The 15,698-nt window shown below is 40.2% G+C and overlaps 1 protein-coding gene across 4 annotated transcripts in view; it reads right to left on the bottom strand.

The window, feature by feature from the left end:
• LOC129779122 (putative uncharacterized protein DDB_G0271606) overlaps window positions 1-15,698 on the bottom strand; it is a 634,240-nt gene that overhangs the window by 573,271 nt on the left and 45,271 nt on the right. For 2 of the 4 annotated variants that reach the window (XM_055786396.1, XM_055786397.1), the window contains exon 2: window positions 2,375-3,308. In XM_055786396.1, the coding sequence (XP_055642371.1) occupies window positions 2,375-2,932 (558 nt within the window). In that variant the 5' untranslated portion in view covers window positions 2,933-3,308. Of the gene's footprint in view, window positions 1-2,374; window positions 3,590-9,682; window positions 9,818-15,698 lie in introns of those variants that run through there. The other 2 variants (XM_055786393.1, XM_055786394.1) reach the window with 2 other exon arrangements.

Here is a 15,698-nt window from a genome sequence, read left to right as displayed (position 1 = left end):
CGTACTTGGAATGCAGAAAAGTGCTTGAATGATGGCGGGTTCAGATGAAAGTTTTGAACCCGATGGTCATTTCTGCTCATTTGCTGTGTAAGTAAAGAATTTGAACTAATATTATTCCCCCAGGTACATTGTTTTTGAAGTGAAGTGTGGGGGAAACCGTAAATCGGACCAATCAAAACGTGGCAGTTAGGGCGTTTAGATAACGCTTGACATTTCACAGTTGTTCAATTGTTCATCTCATGAAAAAATACATTTTATTCATTGTGATAGATGCGTAGAAATATTTCCTATCAATTGATGTAAACATCTTTCCGATCTATTAAGAAATGTTCGAGTGATAAGCATTCGAGATCTTTCATTTTTTCCTGCATGTTCAGTGTTTAGGTTTTCATTTTACCCCCCATATATTTCGGTTAGACGTAGTCCTACATAAAAAAATAGTAAGGGGTTGTATCTAGGACACGACCACATATTTTCAACGTAGAACTACGCAATTATATTATGCAATCTACTTGTTTACCACTTCGAATATTATTTTAGAATGCAACGAAATTTTTGTAATGTTCTTCGTTACAAATAAATTTGATGAACGTCCTTTTACGTTTGATATGATGCCTAGGACTACCAAAATATGTGAACGGAAAAATTTACATATTACTGTATTTTACATTTCCCTCTGAAATGTATTGCACATGTTTACGTAGTTCTCGATGGGCGAAAGTTCATTGACCTCTAGTATCTGAAATAACGATTATCCCAGGCTTCTCAGTTTGAAAGAAAGTTTTAGGGAAACATATTCCGGTCTGTACTCAACACCAAAAACACCCCCCACTTGCATGTATTTTGCAAAGCGGATTCCCCCAGGCACATTGATTTTGAAGTCCATGTTGGGGAAAAAACAGCTCGGTGAGAGCGAAAATACTTCCGACTTGTATGTATATTTGCAGAGCGCATTTCCACAGGTACATCGATTTAGAAATCTGTGTTGGGGAAACAGTAAATCGGGCCAATCAAAACTTGGCAGTTAGGGCGTTTAGATAACGCTTGACATTTTACAGTTATTCAATTGTTCATTGTTTGATGAAAAATAACATTTTATTTATTGTGGTAGACGCCTAGAAATATTTCCTATCAATTGATGCAAACATCTTTCCGATCTGTTAAGAAATATTCGAGATATAAGCATTCGAAATACGGGCAGAACAAATGTATGGGAAAAAAGGAAGTTCTTCCAGTTTTCATTCATTTAAAGCGATTAGAGATTAGCGAATTATAATGTATGGCATATCAAACAAATCTTAGAGAATTTCCGATTCGATTGGTATTTGAGAATTCGTTCACAGTGAAAATAATTATTAACGTTAACTTTATTTCATAAAACCGTGACCTATTTTCTGATTAGGCACCCTTCCTGAAAGACGTAATTCTACGTCGAAATTTACATCTGCTCTATTCACCCGATCACTGGCACCTTTCTTTTCGATGTACCCAAAAAATCGTTTCAAGAAATCCATGTTCATAGTGTGTAAGCAATGAAGCAGAAATCGTTGGAAGCGCTCACGGTTATACGGAAAACGGAAACGGAAAAATCCAATTCTAGAAAATCTCCGAACGGATCAAACGCTGAAATACAGCGCTGAAGGTTCCCTCTGTAATGATCATGATCATGAAATGATCAAACCGCTCATTGAACCTTCGCAATGTCGATTATTTAAGTATACAGTAGAACCTCTATTATCCGCGAGCGGATAAAAGCGTTGGAACCAATTTACTTTATAGAAAAACAATGAAAATATTCATACAAATAAGTTAACCAACCGTAGATAAGGAACCCGGAAATAGAGTTGCAGGACTGCCTAGCTTGTTCCTCAGACTTGGACTTAATGGAGAATCTTGAGGGGATTTTAGTTGAAGGAGGGAAAGCAGTTACTAGTTACAGATTATCTCAAGGCTACGATTTCGGAGGCGAGAAAATTCGAGCTCAAATCGTTGGTTTTAGTATTATGTATCTTTTTCATGTTAATACTTTCAGTGTACTAGATTTAGAGCAAAATTTGTCTCGTAGCGAAATGTAAAATTTTTGGGTTCGTAAACAAAGCTAAATCAAAATGGTCGAAACGAACAAAAATCACTCGTTTCGAAATGCGCAATGTCACCCCTGTTCTTTCAAATTTGATGATCAGTAATGGCCAATCGAATTTCCCAACTGAATTTGTGCTGAATGAATGCTACTTTTGTGGCGCTTCTGAACTGATTCTGATTCGATTAATCTGCGAACCTTTTGATTATCCCACGGATATACGAGAATCGTGTTCCTTCCGTCGATAACAAAATAATCACTATCGATAACAAATTTCCCACCCTCCGCACTTACCTTGATCGCTAGACACGTCCGTATTCGTTTGGCCAAATCCACACTGGACTCGTCAGCTCCGTCGAAGAAATCGTCCTCGTCATTGTCATAATCATCATCGGCGGTGACTTCATCGTCGTCGCTAATGCTGCTGCTGTTGCTGGAGCTCGAGCTCGAGCTAGAACTGGAGCCACTACTGCTGCCAGTGCTGCTGCTACTGGCCGCACTTCCGCCGCCTCCGGTGGCACCTTGGCGGAACGTGTGCTGATGGTTATTCAAAACGTCATCGGAATGATCCCCACCGCCACCTTCAGTACCACCACCACCGCCTCCAGCATCACTATTGGCTGAGGAGCCCTGCTCCAGCACCACTTCGGTAGGCACTATGACTACTCTTCCTCCGTCCCCGCCTCGTCCACTAGAGCCATTTTGCTGGCGCTTGTGGGAGGTTTTATCCTGCGGACTGCTGCTGAAATTCACAGTGGATTCGTGCAGCTCACAGTCACTGATATCGGTTAAGCACAGGCGGCACAATTTGTAGAACTTGGGCGGTACATTATACATAGTAGAACGATTCATTTTTTTCTGTATTCTTCGGCCGTTTCGGGACCTCGAAAGCTTTGGGGGGGGGCACTTTCTTCACGAATCACAATGTCAACCCTTCTTTCGACGAAAAAAAAAGGGTTGATGGGTAGCACTTAACTCTGACAACTAGCGGTAAACGAACGATAACACAACTTCATGAAACTCATCTACTCGCTTCCGCGCGAACAAAACAAAAACCGAAGAACGAAGGGTTCACCACTAGTAGTAACGTTGTACACACTCATCGGTCGACGGATTTTGGAAATCGGATTGAACTGTTGCTCTTTGCTCTTCACAGTTGTTAGATCGATTCGAGCTTGGTTCGATACACACACCGCACTTGATCCGCACTTATCATGCAATTCATTCACTGGGACAGGTAAACACAAAAAAAATACAACCATCAACAACAAAAACAGACGTAATTACGCGATTGAAGCGAGTTGATAAACTGTTAAGGAATCACTGAGAAAAAAACATTATTTTCTTTCTGTTTGGCTCATTATTATGCACCGTATGTGTGTGTGCGTGCGTTGGTGTTTGCCGCCCGGGAAGAACTCTGTCCAACAGCCAACCGCGTGAGGTTTGCCTTCGTTGTTCTCGCCTCAGAGGTTGGTATGTGTGTGTAAGTGTGCGTGACTGACTAAACACCTGAAATGAGAATGTGAAGAGAAGGTAGAAGCCGGCATTAGAAAAAGTGTGCAGCATGACAACGACCCACGAAAACGCTGCGTAATGCGGGGTAAGAGAAGAGCACTCGGTGCTTCTAGCTGCAGCAAGAGAGGGGGAGGTATTCGAACATAAACAACAGAAAGTGGTATGATCTCACGTTCTGTATTTGCTTTTACTATTATTACGGCCATTTCCCGAGATTGTTCGTTCGTTCCTGGGCGCGAAGGAGAACGACATTGTACTTCTCCGCTGGGCGTTTCTGGGACCATGCCATGGTGTCCTGTTCTTGGGGTCGGTCTTTTGTCACAAGGAATTGGTTTTCTCGGCATTTATTCGTTCAAAGATGGTTTGATTGCTGGAACTAATCGCACGGATAATGCACACTGCTGCATAGACAAGAATCTTGTTGGACTCTTGAATGAATGTGTTCAATATAGTTGTAGCATGCTTGCATTGTGTAAATATGTAAATGCATGCACACACAAAAACGGAATCCTATTATGAAGGTACACACAACAATTCCATCGTTGGATTGAGCGTTCAATCAGAAAGGCTAGGCGTGAAAGGCGTAAACGAGCCACATTCAATGATCTTCCTACAGTCTTTTTATCTTATTATCTTAAAAATTTGGTTGTTACCTAAATTTGGCCCATCTATTTATTAACCTATTTTTTCTTATTTTTTTAATTTATTCACGAATGGAGAAATTAACTTTTCCCCAGTGTCGGATGAATTCTCTTCTGTTGGAACTCAACATCATACCTATCATAATGAGTATAACACAAGAGTTGCGAGACGCGTGAACGTTACCTAGTATATTGAACGAAAACAGCATGAATGAATTTCGTAAAGCCTGCATTCAGGCACTTTCCTTACTGTCAGTTATTTCAGATGATTATCACGAAAGCCAAATTGATCTTCATCGCTTGCAGTGACCTACCTACAAAAACCTACTCGAAATATTCTGGCGCAGAGAAAAACTTATGGTTATGAATGCCACAAATTCCAAAAATAACTAAATGTCCAAACCAAACCAAATATGTGTGGATTTTTTCCCAGATCACGATACAATAGTTTTGAATTGCAATGAATGTTATTTTTCGAAATAAAAATTAACCGAGCAAACGTATGGCGTCCGACACACGCTAAATCTTGGTTGGACCTTACCGAAGGATCGTATCCTATGCTTCAAACTACCCGGGCAATCAGTGGAACACAGGTTTGCTTGCGAAAGACCGCCGCTTCCGACGGCGGGTTGGCGGCCGACTCAGGTCGCGTTTTTCGGCGGCTTGGGGCCAACTCGGTTTTTTATTTTTGTTAGATGGGAGTTTCGTCCCCATTACATTGCACAGGAGGTGCATTTAAGTGGAAATTAGCATTTAGAGCTCGACAGTTATTCTCTAAAAAAAACTGTCTTCGACCAAGTTGTTGCATATTCTTTGATGCGGAAAAGCTATGTTCTTTAATCTCTGGTGTACCCTGATAAATGCAGGTTCCAGAAACATTGTTATGAACCAATGCCAAATAGCATCTGAAATGTGTTTCTACATGGCTAAACATTCTTCAGAAGTGAATAGACGTTTGTCCTCTCTAGGAAAGTATTATCGAGTATCGCCTTTCTGAGAGTGTGTCAATTAGAAAAGTGTCACATTTTGATGAAATATCGTAAAACGTAAAAAACGTACCCCAATCACAGGTATTCATTGTGTCTTGTTGTACCCGAACGCTTAGCTGGGGTATAGATAACCTCTTTGTTGCTTCGGAAGATCGCCGAATTCAGTAGATGCTCGGCTTCCATGCGGATCGATCAGTGCAGATTTTTATAAAGTTTGTTTCATTTTTTCACTTATTCTGTGGCATGGGAGAATCAATGAAGGGTCAGCAAACCGGACACGATCCCAAGTAGAATTAAAACTGAAGAACCAGCTTATGACTGCTTTATATTTTATCAAAATAACTTTGAAATAACGTACCATTTGAAGTGTCAGTGAAAAAAAATAAATCCAACCATTTTTGGTACCCCATTCTGAAGAGACCACTTCATGAGAAGAGCTATGATCTGTCCTATGAAGCAGTTGAGGCGAAGCTTCCCCTCCAATGTTTTCTAAATGGTTGTCAACCTGTATATCCGGTGTACAAGTATGAGATCTGTTTTTTTTAAAGAAACACACGTTCATTGTTTCATTCAAAGTGTTTTCCATCGACAGCTATATTTTTTCCCATCTCTCTGGAAATTTGCAAATCTGGCGCCAAAAAAACATATTACTCTTTAGAAGCAAACTATTCATCATGTTGTTTTCCTACATTTTCATAAGAATTAATGCGTTGCTCAGCAACTGCGTATCCCATCCAGGCAAATCAGCCGTAATCGGAAGGAGTCAAATCTGGTGAGTAAGTCGCATGTGAAAGAGCTTTCCAACCAAATGACTCAATCACTTCCTTGACCAATTTAACATTGTTTAGTGGAGCATTATCATGCATCAAAATCACTTCGCTTTGCCTTTTTTTGGTTTTCTGGTCGTTTTACATCCAAAGCACAATGAAAATTTATCATTTGTTGTCGGCAGCGTTCAATATTAACGGCTTCGTCAGGTTTGAATAGCTAGATCACACCCTTCTGATCCTACCAAACACATAACCTTGTCTTTCGTCCCAGAATCTTTGGCGCTTTGGATTCTCGAACTGCGAGCACTGTGCTGTTCTCAGAACATGTTCACTAGGGTGCCAATGAATGTATGGGAAAAAATCGACCCTAAAATTTCAAAAAGTTACCCTACACAAAATGTTCACCACCTCGTAAAAACACCCTATGCCAATTTTCAGCTCAATCGGACTTAAGGTAGAATGGCGCAAAGCGCTCAAAGTTTGAGTTTTTTGAAAATCGAAAAATAACCCAAGGGAGGAGTAAAGGAAATCGGAAGTTTCGAAAAAAAAATTGATGCCAGATGCCTTAAAATGGCATGAAACGTCAAGATCTAGTGTCATCTCGAAAAAAAATTTTTGTGAAAAATCGGAACTCTGGGACTTTTTTCGAAATACGAAACGAAAAGTATAACTTAGGGTACCAATAAAAATAGTTATTTCGGTTTTTCATTTGATCGCTTGAGATTCAATAGATCGCTTGAGATCCGCACATCGTTCATCGTTGTCTGAATCAGTCTTGTTAGATTTCGGGGAAAACCGTGTTCGTCCATGATTATCTATAGCTGTCTTCGATCAATGGTGTTGTATTGCTTTGACATAGGGACTTGATACTCGCAGCACTTCTAGAGAATCTACCGCAGTGTAAGAAATCTGGTTCATCGTCGAGCAGCCGGGCATGAATCCGACTTGATAATTTCCCACAAATCTGCTTCATATTGATGGTGAAACGGTGAAACGGTGAAAGGAAATCTGGGGTAGGATTTTATATACACCATTCGGATCGTGATTGCACGGTAGTTCTCACAATCTAGCTTGTCACTATTTTTAAAAATTGGACAGATGATCCCTTCTTTTCACTCCTCCGGTAACTGTTCTATGTCCCAGATCCTGACTTATTCGGTGTATACACTCTTTAAGTTTTCCCGGACATGAACAGCTACGCTGTGTAGCCATCCTCACCAGCTGCTTTGTGGTTCTTTAGCTGATTAATGACCTCCCTAACTTCACCCATCATCGGGTTTGTCCGTAGTCGTTGTTCACTACATCGATGTAGTCTTCCTCAACGCCGTCTTGGACTCCTGTCTGCGCACTGTTGAGGTGTTCATCGTAGTGCTGCCTCCACCTTTCAATCACCTCGCGCCTTCTTTGTTCCTGCACATTTCGGCACACAGGCTTTGTGCGTTTAGTTTCTTGAGGAACATCCGCGATTCTGGATAACGATAAAGAAACCCTATCTACTCACACTCTTTCTCTTCCGGTTGGCGCTTGATTCCTTGAAGAGATGTGTTTACTGCTTCCCTTCAATCTGTATCGTTCCACGTTTTGTCAAGTCACTCGTTTCTGCATCCTTCTCGCTCAGAAGCGCTCGGCACTCGTCATCAAACCAGTCCTTCCGTTGTCCACGTTGTCATACCCGATGACGGTCTCTGCTGTGCTGCTAATGGCTGCTTTCGGTTTGTTTTAGCATTCACCGAGGGGAGCAGCATTCAGTCCGTCTTCCACCGGGAACTCAGCTACGAGACGGTGCGAGTATGTTGCAGCAACGTTCGGCTCCTGCAGTCATCGTAGATGGTACCGCGGTGAGCGCTGGTATTGACGATTGACAGTTTGGAACGCAATTGAACCATCACTAGGTAGTAATCTGTGTTGATGTTAGCGCCACGATATGTTCTGACGTCGATGTAATCTGAGAAGTGCCGACCATCGGTCAAAACCTGGTCAGTTCATGATTCTGTTTACTGTTTACTCTTGGAGGCAGCGAAGTCGATAAGTCATAGGCCGTATTGGTTGGTTCACGGATGGGAGCTGAACCTACCAATTATCAATTACTACTCCTCTTGGCCGACCTGAGCGTTCAGATCACCGATGATGATTTGTATGTCGTGTTTTGGACAGCGATCGTATGAAGCTCTTGCGGGAAATTCTCCTTTATCGACATCAGTGCTACCTAGGTGGGAGCTGTGGACGTTGTTGATGCTTGTTGAAGCAGTGTCCTCGCACCCTCCTCTCTTGATCCCGAGCATGATTAATAAGCAAACTTATATAGACTTGAAGTTACTGTACGGCTTATGACAATGTGTTGAATTCAGTTTTCAATATTTTGTGATTGATATCATCACTAAAGTCAACAAAATCATTGCAAAACCCCAACCCAATTTCATCATTCGTTTCCTTCTTTCTCTCTTTCTCGAAATAGCATAGCTACATTCATACGGTCATCGTAATTCGAACACATAAACTGTCCCAGTTTCATCTATAAAATCAATCACTTGCCAGAAGGAGCTACGATTGTCTTCTGTGGAAGTGATCACATTATAATCGATTAATTCTCAATCAAATAACACAACAGTGAGCCTCACGTGAACGTTATTAGATGCAGGAATGCCAGAACTAGAACATTCCTCATCGTCATCATTAAATATTTTTCTCATGCCACGTTCGTAACATTTGAACATCTCTCCGAAATTCCCCGTATTATGAACTCATTCTTGAACTCATAACCATCATCGCAGAAACGACTGCCCGAGCGACTATTGAATGGATAGAAACCGAGCAAAACACCCTCAAGCTGCTCACAAACAGTGTATTGCTGCTGTTATCACATCACGCCAATCGAAGAAGGAGGTAGACAGAGTTAGAGAGAGAGAAATGAAGTAAACAGCACAAAGAATGATGAGAACGGTCTGCGTTCTGCAGGTATAAACAGGTAGAGAAAAAAAAATCTCACATCTGATTCTTATCCATGCTGTTGTTCTCTCTCCCACTCCTTGGGCCCACTCTCTTTCTCTCTCGCTCTCACCCTCTCCTAAGCCACTTCTCATCTCGACGAAATAGGTTCAGGCCAAATTTGTGTTCCTTTTATAGTTTCATCTTTGAAGCCGCATTACAACTGCACCAACCATGGTATCAGAGCATCGGCGGACGAAGGTAAAAACACTGCAGAGGGGGCTCTTTTACGACCCTACCATGGATTTTAGATACATTGTCCATCAAGGCACTGTAGAAAATCGAGTAATTGGGAAAGAAGTAACAGGCCAGCGCACAACTATTTACTACCATCACCGGATTATAGGATTATTCACAGAAACGCTCGGAGCGTGGGCGATCCGCCGAGCGAATGCATCTCATAATCCAACGTTAATGCTAGTGACCATATACATTTTTTTTCTCTCTGTGCCAATCGTTGGAAACGATTCCGGATAAAAACACAATGTTCTACATATTGCTGCTTCTCACGAAAAACAGATGATGATAATACACATTGCTGCCAGTTGCATACACTGCTATAGAGAAGTAGAAACACGCGCACATACACACACACATGTACCCATTTTCCCATTCCCATAACACATCCAATGCGATTGCGGGGGTTCCACACCGTGAATCCGTTCGATGGAACCGGGCCCGATTTGAGGGAATCTAACTCACCGGAAAGTAGAGAATACACCAAAACAGAGAACACAGAGACAGACCCGGAACGAAACGGAAAAGGGAGATGTGAATCGAAAAAAAACACTGCCGCGACGAACCGAACCGACGACTCGGCAGAACAAACTGACGAAAAACACGCTGGTGCACCTAGAAGGTACAAACGCCAAAAAAATACATACACATACACACACACACGCACGAGAGAAAGATGATAAAGAGAGCGAGAGACAGAGAGACGAATCACACGCGCGCGGTGGATCTATTCGACTGTGTGTGCGCTCGACCAGGAGAGTGTATCGGCACTGATACTGAAGAACTCCGGTTCAAGATACGACGGTGTAACCATGCTGCTGCTGCTGCTGCTGCTGCGATGAATGAGTGTGCAAGTTTCGCAATATAACGCTTCGGTATCATGAACACAGCGTGCTATCAGACGATAAAACTATTTTATCTTATACACAGGCAGCCACATCCCGAGTGGTTTGTTTGGTGTTGGTGCGGTTCGCGAAGAGAGCGCTCACGCTCACCCGAGTTCTCGTCTAGAATGCTCTAATGTTATGATAAACACACTCTCGCTATCAGGTCGGTTCACGAACGGTCGCCGCTATCGTTCACCTACGCGACAAGCGGGGTTTGATTTTTTTTTGCGCTGGGGGATATTTATTGCTTTTACATGTACCCGCTTCGTAGAAGAGGCTGATCAAAAACCATTTATCCGCAGTTCTTCTCTGCCGTAACCTATGCGACACATTTGGAATGATAGATTATTGCATTCATGCACAACGCCCGCCGTGTACCGTTTTGAGCAGTCTCATTTGGAATCTTTCAATTTGCATCTTGCGTCCGTCTTATCGCATCGAAAGTTATTTATACATCTCGTAAAAATGAAGTTTAATTTCTTGATGTCGCACCCACACGTCCAACGTCAAAACAAAGTGAATTTTATAAACATGGCCGGTATAAAATCGCACTTGTCCACCACCTACTCTCTCTCTCTCTCTCTTAGCCTCGAATCTTCTTCCCTCAGTCCAAAACTGGCACCGTAAACACAACCCCGAAGAACACGATGGATAACATCACCGATTCTTCCCTTCACAACAAAACGTACGAGAGAGACCAACGGAAAGAGTGAAAACAAAGCATTGCACCAGCCAATAACTAACTGCACCCACTACTGCTATCATTCCTGTGGGACGATGCAAAATATTTACACGGTCAGACTTTGTTGTCTCACCTAAAGATCGTTTCTTTTTTTCGTTCGATTGCTGCTTTCGGGAGTTTTGCATTGGAAATTCTTCAATTGTTCTCAGAGGATATGCAAAAATGTATGATGCCTTAAAACTGCAGCGAACTCTTCTGCGTTCGCAAAAAAAAAGTTTCAAAGTAAATAAAACTAGGGAGTTCTTCTTCAGATGATATGGTAGGTGTTACGCTACCTTGAAGCTTTGGTAGGATCGATGGTTTTTGCTGTTCAAATTTGAATCTACAGTAACGGACAAAACAATGAGACCACATAGGGGAACCGCGGGTAATACGGACAGTGGGGGTAATATGGACAGGTGGTTGAATTGTATAGTTACATTCTGAATTTTAGATTTCTGTTTATGAGAACACCTTCTACATGTTATTCTAAAATATTCAAGCCACCCTATAACAATGAATACTGATCAAAAGTGGAAAAGGGGAACAAAAACTGAAAATCATGATTCCGCGTGTGGATGTCATTTTAGCTGCTTCAATATTAAGCATTTTGAGTGGTTTAATATCAAAATTCAATTCGGTGAGGGGCTGTCCACATACCACGTGGACAGAAAAATCGTGTTTTTGAACCCCCCCTCCCCCTCCGTGGACAAACGTGGACATTTACTATACCCCTCCCCCTGTTGTCCACGTGGACATTACACCAATTATTTCTAAAAAAAAATCCAAATAAAATTGAAATTTCTTCCAAATAAAATTGAATTTTTCTTAAATTTCATTTTGGGATTGATTCTATTTTGTGTTCTATAGTTTTATGGATAACAATGTTAGCTTAAATAATAATAGCGGTTTATTTTAAATTCGTTTATTCTCTATCCAGCATTCTCCGGGAAGTTATTTGTATCGCTCTTTAGTTTCTTCTAAATTCCATTTATGCTGTCAGGTTGTTTTTACCGCTGAAATCCATATAAAAAAATCACTTGAGAATCTATTCTCGGAAATTCTTTTTTTCTTATTCTTATTATCATTCTTTATAATCATATACAATTATTTGCCAATTTTATTTATTTGGTTGAGCTGTAACAGTTCGGCTGAAAAATTCATAAGGTTGACGGTCCATCTAGAACCTCTTGCAAAAATATACTTGACAATCACAAAGCACTATCATGGATACGTGTCAAAATTTGACAGCAATCGGTCGATTGGTTCGTGAGTTACAGCATTGAGAGTGAAGCAACTTTTATTATTGTGAAAAAATTGAAAAATCACAAACGAATGAAAACTATGGCAACATTGCATGAATTGGGCTTCGAATTGCTTCCGCATCCACCGTATTCTCCAGATCTGGCCCCCAGCGACTATTTTCTGTTCGCAGACCTGAAGAGAATGTACGCTGGCGAGAAATTTAAGACCGATAATGAAGTGATTACCGAAACCGAGGCCTATTTTGAGGAAAAACCGAAAGATTACTATAAAAATGGTATCGAAAAGTTGCAAATCGTTTTACTGTGTTACTTTTCAGCCGAATTGTTATATGTTTTCAAAAAAAAATCAGACAATGAAATCTAGGGCTTCATTACGAAATCGTTATTGGAATCGCAAGACAAAGCAGCAGTGATAAAAAATCGATATCGGTATCATCATGATGTTCAAGTTATAAGAATGTCGTGTTAAATTATGTAGTGTTAGTTTGTTTAACACACAAATGGCGGCTCAAATGAACAATAAACCTGTATCGTGATCGCTGGCTTCATCTACCAATGATTTTTCTGTTCAACCTCGTAAGACTTGGAAAATATTAGGTTGTTCCCGAATTCGTGCCGACTTTAAGGGAAAAAAATCCAAAGTATCATTCTTACAAACACACAATTATTCGAATGTATTGGGTCATTTAAAAAGTATTCGCGTTTTTCTGTTTAATTTCTGAATGTTTTTTTGATGTAGGACTACGTCTAAAAATTTCGGACGCTTATATCTCGATCATTTCTTAATAGATCGCAATTATGTTTGCAAGGTCTGGGATAAACCATGGATGCATCAAAAATTCCCAACTAATCGCCCTAATTTTTTGGAGCGTCATCAAAAATTTATGTGACACTTTTCTGTTGATCGATTCTGGTGGTTTCTTCCATAATCGCCTCGTGAAATCTATCCAGTTGTGAACCGTACAACACGGAATTAACCTTTTGGCCATGTAACTCCTCATAATCGGAGATTCGCTTCCAGTTCCACCATACACACCGCGTCCCTTTTTGTGTAATCCTGGCTTTGATGTTATTTGCAGTGGTTTGTCTTGCTTATCCCATGATCTTTGCAAACAATATCGTATTTTACCCATTTCTATACACCGTGATCGATTTTATGATGAAAATTCAGTCCAAAATTTACAAAATGTAGTAAAAATTTACTATAATTCATGTGGCTTCCAAACATCGAGTTTCTTTACGAGGTTTTTTTTTAATATTGATTGGTTAATTCTTATGCCTAGTTCACACAGTGTAAGGTATTGCTGAATCGATCCTTCCGCAATTTCAAAACCCAACCTCCCAACACTTGTTTGGTTTCTCGTAAAAAAACTGGACAAGGTTCTTTTCCATGCTACCCAATGGGCCGAAATTATTGCGCTCAAGAAAAGTGGCCTGAAAAATTGATAACCGGAAAGTGCAATATCTGGTGATGATGGCGGGTGAAATAGCACTTCTCAGGCAAACCTAACATTTTCGGCCAGGTTGTCAAAGAGAAGGAAGATTGACATTGTCCTGATGGAATATGACGTCTATTTTATTGGCTAATTATGTTAGTTTATTCTGGACTTTAGTTTCGTTTAGTTATAAGCAGTTCTTGTTAGAATCTATCGAAGCTCTGTAGAAGCACATTAAACGGAATTCCTTTCCAATCTCACCAGACACAAGACGCAAAAGTATGGAACCGATATATTGTAGATTTATAGAAATCGCATCAACCGTTTACACTAGCGTGAACTTCTATAATGAATATATTCATATTTTCGGTGAATTTATTCACCTGAAGTAGAACTGCATCCAACTTTAGTGATTTCTCTCCAGTGAGAAATTCACAAGCGTTTACATATGGTGAATTTATTCAAGTTATATATACCTCGAATAAGTGTATCATATTTATTCTCATCTGTTTACACCTTTTTTCACGTGAATAAATCCATCTATAGCTATAGATCTCCCTAATGTAAATCCGCCATAACATACTTTGGTGGTATCTTCGTCCTGGCGGAATGTATGATCCTCTTCTGCCAATGTAAATAAATCCATCACTCTCAGTTCATGTGCGTTACTCTCAAAATACACATTTCAGCGAAACAGTTCAACAATATGAAAAAATATGGTCTCTTATTGATAAATACGGAGTACTCGCAAGGGGCGACAAGATTGAAATTTGATAAAAATGCAGAGCAGATTTTATTCTTTATTGATTATGGATATTAATGTATTTTCAAAAATATTCATTTTATGTATCCACGTGGACATTATCTGAACACCCTCCTCCCTCTCCGTGGACAATCGTGGACATTTTCGTACCCCCTACCCCCCCTAAAGTTGTCCACGTGGTATGTGGACAGCCCCTGATGGCTATATTTCGGTTTGTGAGTTAACAGAGAAGCGATATTAGGTATGTACGGAAAAGTAAATTCATTTTTGAGTGGAAAATTTAAATTATTGAAATAATTGTACAGGTGGGGTAAAACGGACAGTTGCCAGTGGGAGTGAGATGGACTGTGAAAAGTCTGTTCAATCTATTCCTAAGGAATGCTCTGCGTCTAAAAATGGAAATCAAATTGCCAAATGTGAACTGTTTAGAAGCTGACTGCAAAATAGTTGAGGGTCTATCAGTTTATGCTTCTGGAAAGCACGATATCACTTCTAGATGGATTAATTCGATTTTTTCATCATTTAACGGACATTCGTGATGAGTTCAGACCTTGGTTGGTAGAAAACCAGTATATTGAATTGCAAGAAACTGCATCAAAGTTTTGGGAAACATGAGTTTCCAAAGATATAATTGAAGTTCTTCTTAACATGTTCGTTTTACCCCCACCTCCCCTACAGGAGAAATATTTAAATAACGCTCTAATCGTCAATTTCAATCATACGTATGCGCAGGGTTGCCAATAGTGTGTTGATTTTTTTCAAACTTCTAAACTAGAATACTCCTTTACGTAATCATATCATTCGAGCAGATCAAAATGAAGTTTCCCACCACTCGAACATTACTGTGAAACAATGTTTGAGGAGCTTTTTCTAGAACCTGTAGAAAGTACGGTTTCATCCGGGCAAAACTTGAAGAAATTCGTATTCATTGCTTCATGGCCATAAAATCACTGATAGAAGAGACAAACTGAGACAATCGTCCCATTATATTATTCCAATATTAATATAAATTTTTATTACTTTTTATTATTCCAGGGGATCAAGAGATAGGAAGGATGAGGGAGGATTACGATATCTACAGATTCTCCAGTCTTTTTGAAACGAAGAATCTGTAGTTCCTGATCATAGATTGTTTTGGGATTCATACAAAAATAACTGATTTTTTTCAAATGACGTTCCAATATTAGTTATGGCTTGATTTCAATAATACTTTTTTCTCATCTCACCTATTTTATTCATTGAATCATTTGTATCACCTTGAGTCAGAAGAGTTACTTCTTTTTGACATACATATAATACAAAAGCCTGCGCCATCGGTTAGCATTACAACTAATAAATAACACTATTTGCCTTTCTCTTACCAAAGCACATACTAACAACATATCTTCTTCTTCTTCTTCTTATATTGC

Source organism: Toxorhynchites rutilus, chromosome 3, assembly GCF_029784135.1.
Source record: "Toxorhynchites rutilus septentrionalis strain SRP chromosome 3, ASM2978413v1, whole genome shotgun sequence".
Lineage (NCBI taxonomy): Eukaryota > Metazoa > Arthropoda > Insecta > Diptera > Culicidae > Toxorhynchites > Toxorhynchites rutilus.
This window is presented reverse-complemented; position numbering and strand designations above follow the sequence as displayed.